A 17,437-nucleotide genomic window follows, 5' to 3' on the forward strand; every position below is an offset into this window, starting at 1 on the left:
TAAATCTTTATGGCAGGACCGTGGCACTCCTTGAGAGCTTCCTTGCTTTCTGCCATGACAAAATATCCTCGGCTCATCTTGAACATTTCCTATCCCAGATGTAGAAACAGCCATTTCTTCAAAAAGCCCTTGTTCCTTTTGGTGGGAAGTGATATTTAGAAGCCACACTTTAGGCATTATAAAACTTGAATTTTAATTAGGCTTTGGTGTAACAGAAATATTCCAACTGTGGAATAGTTAGAACAAGTAATTTATTTTTGCATATCTTTCTGCACGCATACAGGTGGACACACACATAATTTTACATAAACAGAATCCTATCATAAAAACATACATGACCAAGAATTCTTGCTTCTAAGAAGTTCCTAGATGATGCTTATCCTGCTGTCCTGGAGGCATGCTTTGAGAACCACTGCCTTAGATTATTGAAATAGAATCCTTGATTTTCTTGCAAAATTTTTAATATTTTAAAACATTTTTGCATTGTCTTTAATCCATTAGCCAAATAATCTTAATAAGCATTTGATGATCAATATAGTGTTAAAGTAGGAGTGGCCCTTTAGAATTTATAACCAAGTCTGTAGGGCAGTGGTCCCCAACCTTTTTGGCACCAGGGACCAGTTTCATGGAAGACAGTTTTTCCATGGACTGAGGGGGTGGAGGTAGGGGATGGTTTCTAGATGATTGAAGCACATTACATTTATTGTGCAGTCAGACCTCTCTGCTAATGATATTCTGCATTTGCAGTCGCTCCCCAGTGCTAGTATCACTGCCTCAGCTCCACCTCGGATGATCAGGCATTAGATTTTCAGAAGAAGCGTGCAACCTGGGTCCCTCGAATGTGCAGTTTATAGTAGGGTTCACACTGCTATGAGAATCTTAAAGTGCCACTGATCTGACAGGAGGTGAAGCTTATGCAGCGATGCAAGTGATGGGGAGTGGCTGTAAATACAGATGAAGCTTCACTCACCTCCTGCTGTGTGGCCTGGTTCCTAAAAGGCCAAGGAGTTGTATGTGGCCTGGGGGTTGGGGGATGCAGCTGTAGAGTAGGGTACCATTTCATTTTGAAATTAGCTTTGAAGTTTAATTTGTAAATTCTTAGTGATTCAAACAATTTTTGATCAATTCATTGTATGGAAGATGTTTTTTGTAAACTGAATGTCTCAGTTGAATCCCATTGATGTAAAACAACAAATGAATTTAATTATATGACTTATTCATATATTTCCATCTGTAATGGGAAAACCATATTAATTAGTTAATAGCTAAAAGCTTCTTGAACATGTAAGTTAATGTTGAATTGAGTTATTGGATAAGATTTTTGACTCGATGCTTTTGAGATGATATTAGAAGATTATTTTCCATGTGTAATTGTCCTTCCTTGATGTTAAAATAGAAAAATCAAACTTGCTTTAGAGTTCTTTGCTATTGACATGTTAAGTAATGTAATTTAAGAAACATTTAAACTTGAAGTAGAATATTTTATAAAGTCTTCCTTTCTTGTTTTTTATTAGTTTGAATATGTGATATAATAATGGGAAAATCAATAGTTTGGCATATTGTTAATTTGAATTTGCTATTTCATACTTCTTAAGCACCAATATTATTATATCTCTAAAATATGTAATTTAAAATAAATTTAAACCTAAATATGAATATTTGCTGAATTTTTGTTTAGCCCTTTTTAATCTAGTAGTATTCTCCTTTTTTCTTCTTCTTTTCTTTTTATTTTAAACCAAGTCCCTTCTTGCTTCCTCATTAAACTTATACTACACCGCCATTTCTCATCTTTTCCTTCATATTTTTTTATGTTTGCTTCTTCCTTCTTGCTCATTGACGTTCCTTGATTATAATTAAAATTGTACTTTACAAATTCATTTAAGAGAATCTTTCAATAAGATTTGTGCAGTTCTTATATAGCACATCATTACCATTTATTCAGTTGGATTTCTTTGTGTTTAGAAATCAAAATTTGCCCTAATAATGCAGAGGATAAGAAAGATAGTCATATCTGCATATTTTGTACAGCTACTAAAATTAGAATGGAGTGCTACTTGAATTTCTATACTAAATTCTTAAATTTTACCATTTGGGTATTAAAACTGTATTTTATCCTTTGTTCAATGATTATCTTTTGACATGTTTCCACTGTTGTAAAATATTTAATATATTGTTTTTGTTATTTAATTTTCTCTAGGTTGAAATTCTTGAAAATGAAATTGTTCAAGAAAAGCAAAGTCTTCAGAATTGTCAGAATTTAAGCAAGGATCTAATGAAGGAGAAAGCTCAGCTTGAAAAAACAATTGAAACACTTAGAGAAAATTCAGAGAGACAGGTTGATAAATTTCTTACTAAGCAAACAATGTATTTTAAAATTTATTAACAAAAGTTATTTTAAAGTGTATGTAAACAAGGTGTTCATATAACATTAAAGGGAAATGTTTTAGAATTTTTTAGATCTTAAAGTAACAATAATTTTACCTCATTTTCTATCCCATGTATCTTAGGAAAATCAACGAGAAAGCTTAGAATTTTTTAAATTGCTAGTGTGTTTAATATAATCATCTAGTATAAAATTCTGCAATACTTGTGCTTTCAGGTGCTTTCAAGTGTCTAGAATAGGGCTGTAGATTCTTTTAAAGTCCCTGAGTGGAACTGGAGAGAAATGCAGCAGTACTGTGACCTACTAAAGAGGGAGAAGTATGGTGGCCCCAACCATCTAGGATGTTACCAAATTTGCTTTCAAGTGTTTATTGTTTGTTCTTATTTTATTAAAAGCATTTTTTTGTTCCGTTTTTGGAGCTAGGGTCTTTTTTTTTTTTTTGAGACGGAGTCTTGCTCTGTCACCCTGGGTAGAGTGTAGTGGCGTCATTGTAGCTCACTGGAACTCCAGACTGCTGGACTCAAGCAATCCTCCTGCCTCAGCCTCCCAAGTAGCTGGAACTACAGGCACGTGCCATGACACCTGGCTAATTTTTCCATTTTTAGTAGAGACAGGGTCTCATTCTTGCTCGGGCTGGTGTTGAACTCCTGAGCTCAAGCAATTCTCCTGCCTTGGCCTCCCAGAGTACTAGGATTACAAATGTGAACCTTGTTCTCATTTTATTAATATGTCTGAGAAAACTGAGAACTGGATAGATTAAACAACTTGCCATTTTGAAATTTTTATTTAAATGGAAAGGGAGGAGGATGTCTATGGAAAGAAAAATAAATTTTTTTAGAAGTAAAATTATTTATTTGTTTTATATAGTCATATATAGTCCTCAGACCATGTGTAAAAATGCAGATTTCTCTAGAGCTACAGAACAAAAATTCTAGAGCTAAGCCTGAATCCACACTTCTTTTTTAAGAACTGTTAAATTAGGCCATGCTATAAATTGGATGAATTAGTTATCAAATGTACCAAGTGATTTTGTTATTTTTATATTTCCTAATTAGAATACTTTTGGGGAATGAATACACACACATCATACACAACATATTTACTTGGGACCCACTGTGTATAGACATTGTAAAAATTATTTAATGGAAGTAAAACCTTCCACATACAAGGAGATATATGCTGGTGTTTCATCTATATTTGTATTTTAATTTAAAGCGTGTAACTATAAATCTAAAGACCATTTTGATTAATAGAAAATATATCTCTCTTAGCCATTCCTGTAGAATGTGAATTCCTTAAAGATATGAATTTTAATGACCTGGCAGTACATGTACACAGTGTCTTCAATAAATATTTGTCAGAATTAAAAGTAAGATGTACTCTAGCATCTTTTTATGTTCTCCTGTCTCTGTATTTGGAAGAGAAAAACTATGTAATTCAGAATACTTAGCTTTTGCTCAATTATAATTTTTAATTTTCTTCTTTCTTTTTTTGAATTAGATTAAAATATTGGAACAGGAAAATGAGCATCTGAATCAAACAGTATCTTCCTTAAGGCAGCGTTCTCAGATAAGTGCTGAAGCAAGAGTGAAAGACATTGAAAAAGAAAATAAAATTCTCCATGAGTCTATCAAAGAAACAAGTAGCAAACTAAACAAGATTGAATTTGAAAAAAGACAAATTAGAAAAGAATTGGAACATTATAAAGAAAAAGGAGAACGAGCAGAAGAACTTGAAAATGAGTTGCATCATCTTGAAAAAGAAAATGAATTGTTACAGAAAAAGATAACTAATTTAAAAATTACTTGTGAAAAAATTGAAGCCTTAGAACAAGAAAATTCAGAATTAGAAAGAGAAAATAGAAAATTAAAAAAAACATTGGATAGCTTTAAAAACCTTACTTTTCAGCTAGAATCCCTAGAAAAAGAGAATTCCCAACTTGATGAGGAAAATTTAGAACTGCGAAGGAATGTGGAATCTTTGAAGTGTGCAAGCATGAAAATGGCTCAGCTACAACTAGAAAACAAAGAACTGGAAAGTGAAAAAGAGCAACTTAAGAAAGGTTTAGAGCTCATGAAAGCATCTTTCAAGAAAACAGAACGCTTAGAAGTTAGCTACCAGGGTTTAGATACAGAAAATCAAAGGCTACAGAAAGCTCTAGAGAACAGCAATAAAAAAATCCAGCAATTAGAATGTGAACTGCAAGACTTAGAGATGGAAAATCAAACATTGCAAAAAAACCTAGAAGAATTAAAAATATCTAGCAAAAGACTAGAACAGCTGGAAAAAGAAAATAAATCATTAGAACAAGAGACTTCTCAACTGGAAAAGGATAAGAAACAATTGGAGAAGGAAAATAAAAGACTCCGACAACAAGCAGAAATTAAAGATACCACATTAGAAGAAAACAATGTGAAGATTGGAAATTTGGAAAAAGAAAACAAAACCCTACTCAAAGAAATTGGTATATATAAAGAATCTTGTATTCGTCTGAAAGAATTAGAGAAAGAGAATAAAGAGCTTGTGAAAAGAGCAACTATTGATATAAAAACTTTGGTTACGTTGCGTGAGGTAATATATTTCCTAAATTTAACCAAGTAATTTTTATATTTTTAACTCAAAGTTTCTTTAAGTTTTATTAGAATCCATCAGTAATTCGCATTATCTTTTTTATGGTTTAGAATTTTGGAATTAGAACTAGAAACAGCTTCCAAATTTCCTACTTTTTTAAACTAAGAAGTATATATAAATTGTATTTTTCGAGAATTTATAGAAATAAAATTTCCATGTGGTTTCTGACTTATTGTAATTTTAAACTGTTATTTCAAAATAATATTAAAATATTTGATCAGGACTCTTAATGTTAAATATAATAAAGAAGCATGATTGCTACTATTTATTGTTATGTACCAAGTACTGGGCTAAGAATTTCATATAAATTGTATTTATATATATTTATAGAATTTTTACAACCAATTCTTTATTGATATATCTATTTTTTCAGATTAGAAAACTGAGGTTCAGAAACATTACATAATTTACTCAGGATCAGATAGCTAATAAAGGGATTACTAGATTCAAACCCAGATCTTTTAGACTCCAAAGCCCCATGAATTTTGACCTCTAAACCAGAGAATACAAATCAGGTTAAACTTAAAGGTCAACACTAAACAACTAGTAGTTAATTGAATCTGTGTTGGGAAGAATTCTGAAATTTGCAAGAGTAGATTGGCAGTATGTCCTGTGAAACATTGTTAGTGCAGATAAGGTTCTTTTTTGCCATCCCTATGCAATATGATATGTGATAATCCTTTTTACATTCAATTAAAAAGTGTCTTAGCATTCTGGTAGAATGTCACATTGGGAAGTCTGCATTTTTGCTAAAGAGGCATTGAGAGAGACCTTTTTATTTTTTTCTTCTGTTCTACAGTCTTATAGACATGAACAGTAGGCTCCTTGTGCCTGAACATCTGAGAATGACCCCTAGTTCTTCAGACCAATACCTTAGGTCTCTTTCACACAGAATAGGGAGGCTTGTGGTAAGAGAGAGGAGTGTTGTATCCAGCATATATTCATAGGAAGAAATACGCACTAAAGTTCTACCTCATTATTAAAGAGTAAATAGATATATGTTTTTTCCTCCACAGTTTTCAAACCTAAGGTGTGTATGAACAAGTAAAGAGTTTCTCTTTTATTTTTTCATTAGAGTTAAAAAACAGTATTAGCAAAAGGAAAGAAGGAAAAAAATTGTTTCAATTAGGTTATAACTTTGTTGTTTAACTCCTTTTCAGTGATCAAGGAAAGGTTCAATGACAACATTTCTGTCTTTCCTGGTTCAAATTAAATGTATTCCTAGATGATGCTAATTAGAATCTTAGCTGACTTTATTAGATGTTTATGCTGTTGGCACTTACATGGATTGTGTATTCCTTTTACAATAAGGATTTGGTGAGTGAAAAATTGAAGACTCAACAGATGAACAATGATCTCGAAAAATTAACTCATGAGCTTGAGAAGATAGGGTTAAATAAAGAGCGACTATTACATGATGAGCAAAGTACTGATGACAGGTGAGTATTAAGTCTATTTGGCAAATAGTTTTTTTTTTTTCCTCAAATATTAATTATTTCCTGTACTAGCTACAGAAAACATTTATGTATTTTACCCTGTTTCTGGTTCCTTTCTTCCCTTAGAGAACGTTGTGTAAGAAAAAAAAGTACCAAAGACAATCTAATATTAATACAAGAAAACAAAAAGCTAAAATGTTATTATATAAATACAATTACAAAATAGTAAAACAGGATGCCACCCAGGTAGCAGAAGATCAAAGACTATAATTGCCTCTGAAAGTAGAATAAGACATGAACAACAAACAAACCTACCCCTCATCAAATACATAGTCAGTTAAGCAAGTTATTTTTTATTTGAACCATGTGCATAAATGTCACAAGTTTCATTTATTTATTTGCCAAAATATGGACTCAAATAGAAATGAAGGAAAGGTATACGACAAAGGAAAATACTGAGAAACAATTAAGGTATAAAAATAATGTGGAAAACTGAGGCCTGACAAGCAGGATAAAAAATTAAGTCATATACCCTTTAATTTTAAAAATGATCAATATAGGTTTAAAGAAAATTTCTATTTTCTTATGGTAATTATAGTCTGTCAAACAGAGTTAATCTGATTTTCAAGTCTATGATTTAGTGCATCTAGTCAGCTGCATGGTTCCAACTAGATTAGAAGTTGTATATAGTTAAGAAAATTGTTTTATGTAGACTAGATTTTAATCCAATGGAATTTTTATAATTATATAATTTATATTTTAGCATCTACTTCTTACTCCTCTAGAATTTATAGTCTATGTTAAATGTATATGGGAAAAATTAATGCAGATTTGTTAATGTAATTAATGGGATTTGTTAATATAATTTTGAGAATATTCAAAGTAAATAGAATAGATTGATACTTTACAAGGTTAGTTCTATAATAAAGAGAAGTAATTTGAGGCATTTATTCTAGCAGTCAGTTCAAGTCAAGCAAGCATTGTTGAATTAATTACACAGATATTTTATGAAGAAATATTTTTGTCTGAATTAATTGATAGTTAAGAACCAATTTAGTTGACTGTCTTTTAATATAGATAGCGAATATGCATTCCCTCTTTATTTAAACAGATTTATTATTTTCTGTGTGTAAAACACTGCACTGCATATTCTTGGCAAAAGAGAAAGTAAACTATGTAGCTGCCCAAATTCACCTTACTGTAAATTTATGAACCCAGCTCTAGGTGGGCCCTTTATAGTGTTTGGCACCTCTTCCCAAACCTTAATTCATACAGTTAGTTAATCTTAATTGAGCTCTTATCTGCTGATCATCAGGCATCAAAGTGATAACACTTCAACTGAACCTTGAAGAATGATAGAGGTTTGCAAGGTGGACACGGTGGGGAAGGGCATTCCATGCAGACAAAGGCATTTGTATTAATATAAAAGCACAAAAGTGTGTTGAGCAATTCTTAGAATGATATGAAAGATTGGATTAGAAAAGGGGTGAATTTGGAGGCACAGAGACCATTTAGGAAGCTCTTGTAATAGTCTAGGCAAGATGTAATAGATTCATTATTCCACACATATTTATTTATATAATGAAAGCATTAGACATGGAGATAAGGTTATATGTTGAACTAAAGCTTTTAGGAAATGGAATTGAGAGCAGTTGATAACTATAATTGAATTTTTGAGAATCAGGAAAGAAGTGTTTTATGCCACTAAACCAACTTCTTTCTCTGCCATTAAGTTAGCCTTCATGCAAAGAAAATGGAAGCTCACAGACATAAATTCCTTTTAACATTCATGTCCTCCATCTTGGAATTTATGTATATCAATCTCAGATGATGTCCCTAATCTCTTTATTAGTCTAATTTTTCTGTCTTTCTAATTATGTTATTTCCTCTGACCTCCTTTGAAGGTACAACTATTGAAGAATTGAGTGTATAGATAAATTAAACTGCAACAAAGTAAATGTATTGGTAGAATTGTAAACAGCTGTAATCATTCCTGTCTTTCTTTTTTAATAACCCTTTTTCCTCTGTCATCTCTTTCAATATAGTTGTCAGTGGGGTTATGTTTTCAGGCCTCTTATCCATTTATTCTGTATGTTGAGCATTCTCATCCATCATCTCACCTGCAGTCCTCATTTTTTCTTTACTTACTGTACATCTCCATCAGGAAGGTCCAGAAGGAACTCAGATGTCCCAAATTTAATTTCAGACTCAGTAAACGCTTTTTTTTTTTTTTTTTGAGACATTCTCTCACTCTGTTGCCCAGGTTAGAGTGCTGTGGCATCAGCCTAGCTCACAGCAACCTCAATCTCCTGGGCTCAATCAATCCTACTGCCTCAGCCTCCCTAGTAGCTGGGACTACAAGCATGCGCCACCATGCCCAGCTAATTATTTCTATATATTTTTAGTTGTCCAGGTAATTTCTTTCTATTTTTAGTAGAGACAGGGTCTTGGTCTTGCTCAGGCTTGTCTCGAACTCCTGAGCTCAAACGATCTGCCCGCCTCGGCCTCTCAGAGTGCTAGGATTACAGGCGTCAGAGTAAACGCTTTAAAAAAAAAAAAGGTGGTTGACTAGCCAATACCAAAATGAGTGAGATTTGTTCTCTGCATTCAATGAACTTAAAATCTGATTCTGCAGAAAATATATACATATAAATTAATTATAATAAAAGGCAGCATGTGCTGAAATTTCTCATATATACACTTTAGGTTTTTATTTGTTTTTTTTCTTCAGGGTCCTTAGGTGTAAGAAATGGATCATAAATTTTGGTTTATGATACACTCTCAAATTGTGTTCATGCACTGTCCTTTTTGTGAAAAAATTGACTTAATAATATAATTATTCATGTATCCACCATTCAAAAAGATAACTAGAATATTGACAGTCACATCTATCTGCCTCTTGCCACTCTGTGACCAGTATCCTGTGTACCTTTTTTACTCTAACTTCTCTGTACCTTGAAGACAAAGTCGTCAGTAAGTTTTAAGTCTTAACTGTTCATGGGTCCTTGTATAAATTAATATTGTAGGCAAGTGCTTGTTGATGTAATGAATCCATCCACTTCCTCTCTATATACATTCTATTATAATACTATAAGGAATATTTTGGGACTTAGATCTTCCAGATTCCATTTTTGAGCATTAATTGTTGCTTTTGACAATCTAGGCTGTATTCTGGAGCTCTGTTCACTCAGTGTTTTTATTGCTTTGTGACAAGGAATAGTTTTAAAGGGGGAGCGGGGCAGTAAGAAGAGGGTAATTTAATTTACCTCTTTTTAAAAAAAGACTTTTTATAAGACCCACTTACGGCATCAATATTTGTGGTCATAAATTATCTTTTAAAATAATTTTCTGACCTCCGGTGATGAACTATATTATTTTTGTACTTGGATAGTAGGTATAAACTTCTGGAATCAAAGTTAGAATCCACTCTTAAGAAGTCCCTTGAAATAAAAGAAGAAAAAATTGCTGCGTTAGAGGCTCGATTAGAAGAATCCACAAATTATAACCAGCAATTACGGCAAGAACTTAAAACAGTAAGTGATTTTTCTTGGAAAGAGTTTTAATTATCATTTATTTTATAAATATTTGGACTGAAAAATGTAAAGAAAAAAATTAAACATTTTATTAATATTTAGCCTATTTCTTTGTTTTCCATAATTTTGAGATTATTCCTAATCAGATCTTTGTCATATGGATATGGTAAAATTTATTCAGTCCTATTTCATGTGTGTAATGTCCCTCATGCAGTTAGGGACATAGAATTGTAAGGGTGGGATAAGGAAGAGGCAGGCTTATTTTATTAGGAAAAGCTTTCAATGAGATACTGACACTTTATTCTGGCACTCTTTTCCTATTCAGAATCCAGGTAAAATTTTGATAGGCAAAGATAGGGGTGTAAGGATACCAAATAGAGGAAAATCTTATGTGTGGTATAAGAAAGCATCCGATCTCATAAATTGGGGGTCTCTTCTAGATCTGTTTTCTTAAGATACTTGGAATTATTCAATGAAGTAAGCAAAGCAGAGGCAACTGTTTTCCCTAGTGAGTAAATTGAAATTTAAGGGACTTGCCCATTCCGTAGGGTTAGTAGATGGTAGATTGGTAGAGTCATATTCTGGTTCATTCTTCCTTTTATTGTCTCTGCAGTGCTATCAGGAATGATCTTAAAGTCAACTACTAAACATTCAGACTGACAAAATGACTGGAGGCTACATTCAGAATCATTCTATTTAGATTATAGGATATACAAGTAGATAGCCAGGGTGTGTCAGGCATCCCTCTTCACATAGTTGTCTGATAGTCATCTTCCCACCAGATGACAGTTTGGTTGCAAGATAAGATTCACATTGGTTGTGTGTGAGCTGCCCTGGCTTTGAGACCTCATGTTCCATAGCAGTAATTACCTCTTGCAACAACTCCAAAGGCATAGATTTAAGATCCCCGTGATGAACATACCAATTACAGAAGTTGCTGCATGCAGAGAAGTTTAGAGATACGGCTTCCTATTAGCTATTTACACTTTTCCCAGTCCAAATATAATTTACCAGTCAGGGGTCATTTTCCCCATAAGCAATGTTGCCTAGTAACAGAATTTTCTGGTTATGTCAGATTTCCAGAGAAACAACTAACTAAAGTTGAATTTCTCATGCAGAAAAGGAAGAGTTTGTTCACCATTAGCCCATGCCATCATTGCTGGTATTTGTCACAGACATTGCCATGGAACATATGTTGTTACAAAATAAATTGTATTTATTTATGTATTTTTCAGCCATATATTCTCAGAACCAGAGAATAAATTTTAGAACTGTTTAGTTAAATAAAGAATTATCCAAAAAATAAAGTAAAACTTGGTGCCAGATTTGATTAATCTGCTTTATGCCCTGAATTTTTTACCTTATTAAGCAGTATCAGTGGGTTACAAATAAAATCAACTTCATAAAGCTACTCCACCGGAAAATAAGTGAGTTTTGGTGTGGAGTGGTATATGTTTTCCAAGTCTGAAAGATAGAAATTTAAAACTCTATCATTGTCTTCTACTTTCAGCTATCTTGGCATAACTATTATGGACTAGCTTCCTGCCATACACTTGTATTCAACTGGAATTATACTGTTCTAAGCTTTTTGTTTTCCCCCTACGAGATGGGGTCTTGCTCTACTGCCCAAGCTGGAGTGCAGTGGCGCAATCATAGTTCACTGCAGCCTCCAACTCCTGGGTTCAAGCAATCCTCCCACCTCAGCCTCCTAAGTAGCTGGGATTACAGGAAAGTGCCACCATGCCCAGCTCATTTTTTAAATTTTTTATAGAGACAGGGTTTTGCTATGTTCCCCAGGGTGATTTCAAACTCCTGGCCTCAAGCAGTCCTCCCACCTCAGCCTCCCAAAGTGCTGGGATTACAGGAATGAGCCACTGCACCCAGCTTTTAGTACTGTATACTTCATATACAGTGATATGCCTCTTCAGGCATATCACTTCAAGATAGACTGTGAAAGTTAAATGTGAATAGTATAAGACCTAAAGTAACCACTAAATTAGTATGAGAAAGAGTTATAGCTAATATGATCAAAAAAGGGAGATAAAATGGAATCATAAAACATAAATCCAAAAGAAGGCAGAAAAAGAAGAAACAGAGAACAAAGTACAGATTGTACAAATAAAAACAAACAGTTAAGATGGTAGTTTTAAACCAAAGCATGCCAATAATCACATTAGATGTAAAAGGTATAAACACCCTAGTTAAAAGGCAGAGATTAATAAACAAAAAGGCAACACCCATATATATGCTGCCTACAAGAAACCTTGATGAAAAATGATATATCACTCTAAAACTAATCAGAAGAATGCTAGATTGGCTATATTAATATTAAACAAAGTAAATTTTAGAGTAACAAATAATACCAAAGCTAAAGAAGTTAATTTCACAATTATAAAGAGGTCATTCCAGCACAAAGACATAACAATGTTAAATGTGCACCTAAATAATAGCTTCAAAATATGTCAAGCAAATGTTTATAGAACTGCATGGAGGAAGATAAATCCACAATTATAATTAGAGGCTTTAATACCAATCTCAATAATTGGTAGAACAAGTAGAAAGAACTTCATCTGCCAGATAATGACCTACAGCTAACTCCATCCCTAATTATGAAAGATTAATCACTTTTCCCCTTTGATCAGGAACAAAGCAAAGATAAATGCTCTATTTCCATTACACACCGTACTAATCAGTGAACTAAGAGGAAGAAAAGGCATACAGATTTGAAAGGAAGAAGTGAAAACATCTTTATTCACCTATGACATGATTATATTTACAGAAAATCCTGAGGATTTCTCAGAAAAATCTCTACAGCTAGTGTGAACTTACTATCATAGGATAGGGTCAATATATGAAAATGTGTTGTATTTTTATATATTAGCAATGAAATCTAAAAGAAATACACCATTTACAATACCATAAAATAACATGAGATACTGAGGGATGACTTTAAGGAAATGTATGTAAGAACTCCACACTAGAAACACCTAAGGAATGCTTTTTATTTTTTTTAATGAAATGGAATTAAGCTGCTACCTTAGTAAATTAAGTACCATATTCATGAATTGAAAGACTCAATATTGTTAAAATGGCAGATCTCCCCAGATTGGTCTGTCAGTTCAACATAATCCCAGTCAAAATCCCAACAAGGTTTATATATAGATTAGTAAATTGATTTTAAAATTTATATGAAAATATTAATCATATATTGGTGAGAATTTGCAGCAACTGCAACTATCACACATATTGGTGGGAATATGAGATGTTATAACTAATTTAGAAAGCAGTATGGTAGTTTCTCATAAAAGCAAACATACCTATCCTATCAGCTGACAATACTCAAGGAAAATGAAAACATAAGTAAATGGATTTTTGTATCAGCTTAGTTCATCACATTAATAATAAAAAACTGGAAATAATCCAGTGACCATCCCAATTGAAAATAACTGGAAATAACCCAATGATCAACCCAGTTGAATAAGCAAATGTTGGTATATACATATAATGGAATATAGCACAGAGATAGAAAAGAAATTGATACAGTCAACACATGGATAAAGCTTAGAAACATGCTTAGAAAAACACACACAAAAAGAGATTATATACTCTGCGATTTTATTTTTAGAATAAGCAAAACTAAATTTTGATGCAAGAAATCAAAATGTGATTGCCTGGTGAGTGTTTCTAGAGTAACAGAAATGTAAATGTTCTGTCATGTTGATATTTAGGTTCCATGGGTGTATGCCATTCTCAAAGTCACCTAATTACACTTAAAATCTGTGCATTAGAAACTATGTAAATTATACCTTAATTTTAAAGATTACATTATCTTTGGGAACCATTGAAAATTTATATATATGTATATATGTAATTTTTTTTGGTGATATAGGGTCTTGTTTTGTCACCCTAGGCTGGAATACAGTACGGTGGCAACATCATAGCTTACAGCAGCCTCGAACCCCTGGGCTCAAGCGAGCCTCCTGCCTCAGCCTCCCATGTAGCTAGGGCAATAGGCATGTGCCACCACACCCAGCAAAATTTTTTTTTTTTAGAGACAGGGTCTCGCTCTGTTGCCCAGGCGAGTCTGGAACACCTTGCCTCAAGCAGTCCTCCCACCTCTGTCTCCAAAAGTGCTGGGATTACAGGCGTGATAATTTACAATATTTTTAATTTTAGTTAAATTAAACTTTGACAATTTTTAATTAGCTCTAAATTACTTTGTTACAGTGTTTTATCTTGATTCAGTTTATTCATTTTCTGTGTGTACATAAAGATTTTTTAAAATTTTTATTTACTTATTTTTTTGCTCCCTACCTACATAAAGATTTTAATTAATGATACATAAAATAGAGAAACCATAAAAAAAGGAACGATTTTTAACACTTAGTTGAAAGAACAATGGGCTAAAAATGAGACGCCATGAGTTTATTCTCAGCTCCCCTTCTGTTAATAATGGCATATGTTTATAACCTTTGTAAGCCTAGAAAAAAAGACCATGTGGGAAATCTATGTAAACTAAGATACTGGAAATGCTGTCACTCATCTATTGTTACTAGGTTGTTAAAAGTAAAAAAAAAAAAAAACTTGGAAAATCAGGATCCCAGAACCCCTATTAGATCACTTGCCAAACTTTACATTACATCCTATCTTCGTGTCTTCGCATGTTTTTCTTTAGTCTCACCTCATTATTTTCTAACTCAGTGGTAGCAATATTAGTTTATTGTTGAGTCAGAAGCTTTCCTAAGTTTTGCATTAAACATTAAACTATTAAACATTTCTATCCTTGCTTCAATATAAAGGTTGGGGTTAATTTAGAGATTTATGGTAAAGCTCTCCTAGGATAAACTAGTGATTCAAGATACTAATAAATTGAAATTGAAGAGAGTTATTAAATTAAATCTGGCAATTTTGGTCATGTAAGATGAACAAGTTGTTAGTAGTTAGTAATCCAAAGATATATTTTATCCAGGATTCTCTGATGTGATTACAACCTAATTTAAGAGAGATAACACAAAGTTAAAAAATTCTGAATAAGGCTAGGCACAGTGGCTCATGCCTTTAATCCCAGCACTTTGGGAGGCCAAGGCAGGAGGATTGCTTGAGGCAAGGAGTTCTAGACCAGCCCGGGCAACATAGCGAGACCCCATCTCTACTTAATGTGAAAAAAAGAAAAAAGAAAACTGAATAAGCTATATCTTTGGATTGTTCACTCCTTATAAGATAAATTATAGTAATTTATATGTGGATTAAGATCTGAATAAAGAAGTCATTTATTTATTAACATTGTTCATTCTAGGTAATATATCTTTCTTAAAAGGGTAGACATACATAGATAATTCCTCAACTTTAATTTAGGTATCTTTTAAAGATTATTAACATATGTCAAGTCTTTACTTATTCTTTATATAGAGATCTCTAAAATTTCTAAATTCATGATAGCTCTAAAAAGAATCATTAGTATTTAGCAACATTATCCACTAATTCAGGGCCATTTTCATCACAAACAATAGGATTTGAAATTCCAGAACATATTGTAGGAGCATGGCACATAAGCATAGTATACTTAATATTTCTAGGAGGAAAGGGCTTGCATTTTTAAAAGCACAAATTGTGATCATGATAATAATTTTCATACATAATATTTAACACAAAATTTTCACTGTTTTTTTTTTCCTTACTCTCGAGTGATACGAGTTTATCACATTTTTAAATAAAGTGTCTCTCACATTCACGAGACCAGTGTAGAGTCAAATTCATTATGAGTAATATAACTTGGTGATTTTTTTTTCTCCCCATTAAAATATTTTAAATGAAATTTTAGGTGAAGAAAAATTATGAAGCTCTCAAACAGAGACAAGATGAGGAAAGGATGGTACAGAGCTCTCCTCCAGTATCTGGTGAAGATAACAAATGGGAGCGAGAAAGTCAAGAAACGACGAGAGAGCTCCTGAAAGTTAAAGACAGATTAATTGAAGTAGAAAGAAATGTAAGTATTTTTAAAATTTTGGTAAGAATGGTTTTTTAGAAATAAAGGATCATTGGATATATTTATCTTAAATTAGAAAATTTTTCTAATCTGGTTTTGTAGTTTTGTACTTTCATGACTGATTTATTTTATAAAAAAGACTGAAGAATTAATTAATGTGCACTTTTTCATCACCCTGATATAAGTCCATCAGCAAGCTTTGTCAACTCTATCTTGGAAAGATAACCCCCACCCACCTACTGCTCCAGCACTGTTGCTACCATTCCAGTCAAGATACCGTCATCTCCATGAATAGAAACTTCTCGAAAGAAGATATAAGAATGGCTAACAAACATATGAAAAAATGCTCAACATCCCTAATCATCAGAGAAATGCAAATCAAAACCACAATGAGATATCACTTAACCCCAATGAGAATGGCCTTTATCAAAAAAACCCAAAACAACAAATGTTGGTGTGAGTGTGGAGAGACAGGAACACTAATACACTGCTGGTGGGACTGCAAACTAGTGCAACCCCTGTGGAAAGCATTATGGAGGTATCTTAAACAGATTCAAGTAGACCTGCCATTTGACCCAGCAATCCCATTACTGGGCATATACCCAAAGGAAAAAAGGTCATTCTGTAACAAAGACACATGTACCCGAATGTTTATAGCAGCACAATTCACAATTGCAAAGATGTGGAAACAACCCAAATGCCCATCAATACATGATTGGATTAGTAAGCTGTGGTATATGTATACCATGGAATATTACTCAGCTATAAGGAATGATGAAGATACGACATCTCTATGGTTCTCCTGGAGAGAGTTGGAACCCATTATATTAAGTGAAGTATCCCAAGAATGGAAAAACAAGCATCACATATACTCACCAGAAAATTGGTTTCCCTGAACATCACCTAAATACACATCTGGGAACGACACCAATCGGATATCAGACTGAGGTGGGGGGTGGGGGAGGGGATGGGTGTATGCCTACACAATGAGTGCATTGCGCACCGTTTGGGGAATGGTAACACTTGAAGGTGCTGACTCGGGAAGGGGGGGTGGGGGGGAGGGACATATACCTACATGATGGGTGCAACACACACTACCTGGGGAACGGACACGCCTGGAGCTCTGACTTGGGGGGAAAGGCGGTACATGGGCAATGTATGTAACCTGCAATTCTGTATCCCCCATAACAATAAGATGAAATTAAAAAAAAAAAAAATTAAATAAAACAAAACAAACAAACAAAAAAAAACAAAAAGATACCGTCATCTCTCACCTAGACTATAGAATATCCTCCTAAATGCCTCCCCCTTCCACTCCTAGCCCACAAAAACCTATTTTCCTTTTTTTGTTTTTCCAGCTCCTATTGAAGCAGGAAAAAAACCCTATTTTCAATGCAGTAGCCAGAATGATCTTTTCAAACATAATCCAGATCTTGTCACTTCACCGCTTAAAATCTTCTGTGGCTTC

The 17,437-nt window shown here is 33.3% G+C and overlaps 1 protein-coding gene across 1 annotated transcript in view; it reads left to right on the top strand.

Annotated features, from left to right (window-relative positions):
• Window positions 1–17,437, top strand: part of CCDC88A (coiled-coil domain containing 88A) — a 123,290-nt gene that overhangs the window by 72,514 nt on the left and 33,339 nt on the right. The window contains exons 14-18 of the mRNA XM_069494280.1: window positions 2,198–2,335; window positions 3,884–4,954; window positions 6,326–6,453; window positions 9,842–9,983; window positions 15,805–15,969. Coding sequence (XP_069350381.1) covers window positions 2,198–2,335; window positions 3,884–4,954; window positions 6,326–6,453; window positions 9,842–9,983; window positions 15,805–15,969 — 1,644 coding nt within the window. The remainder of the gene's footprint in view (window positions 1–2,197; window positions 2,336–3,883; window positions 4,955–6,325; window positions 6,454–9,841; window positions 9,984–15,804; window positions 15,970–17,437) is intronic.

This window comes from Eulemur rufifrons, chromosome 19, assembly GCF_041146395.1.
Source record: "Eulemur rufifrons isolate Redbay chromosome 19, OSU_ERuf_1, whole genome shotgun sequence".
Taxonomy (NCBI): domain Eukaryota; kingdom Metazoa; phylum Chordata; class Mammalia; order Primates; family Lemuridae; genus Eulemur; species Eulemur rufifrons.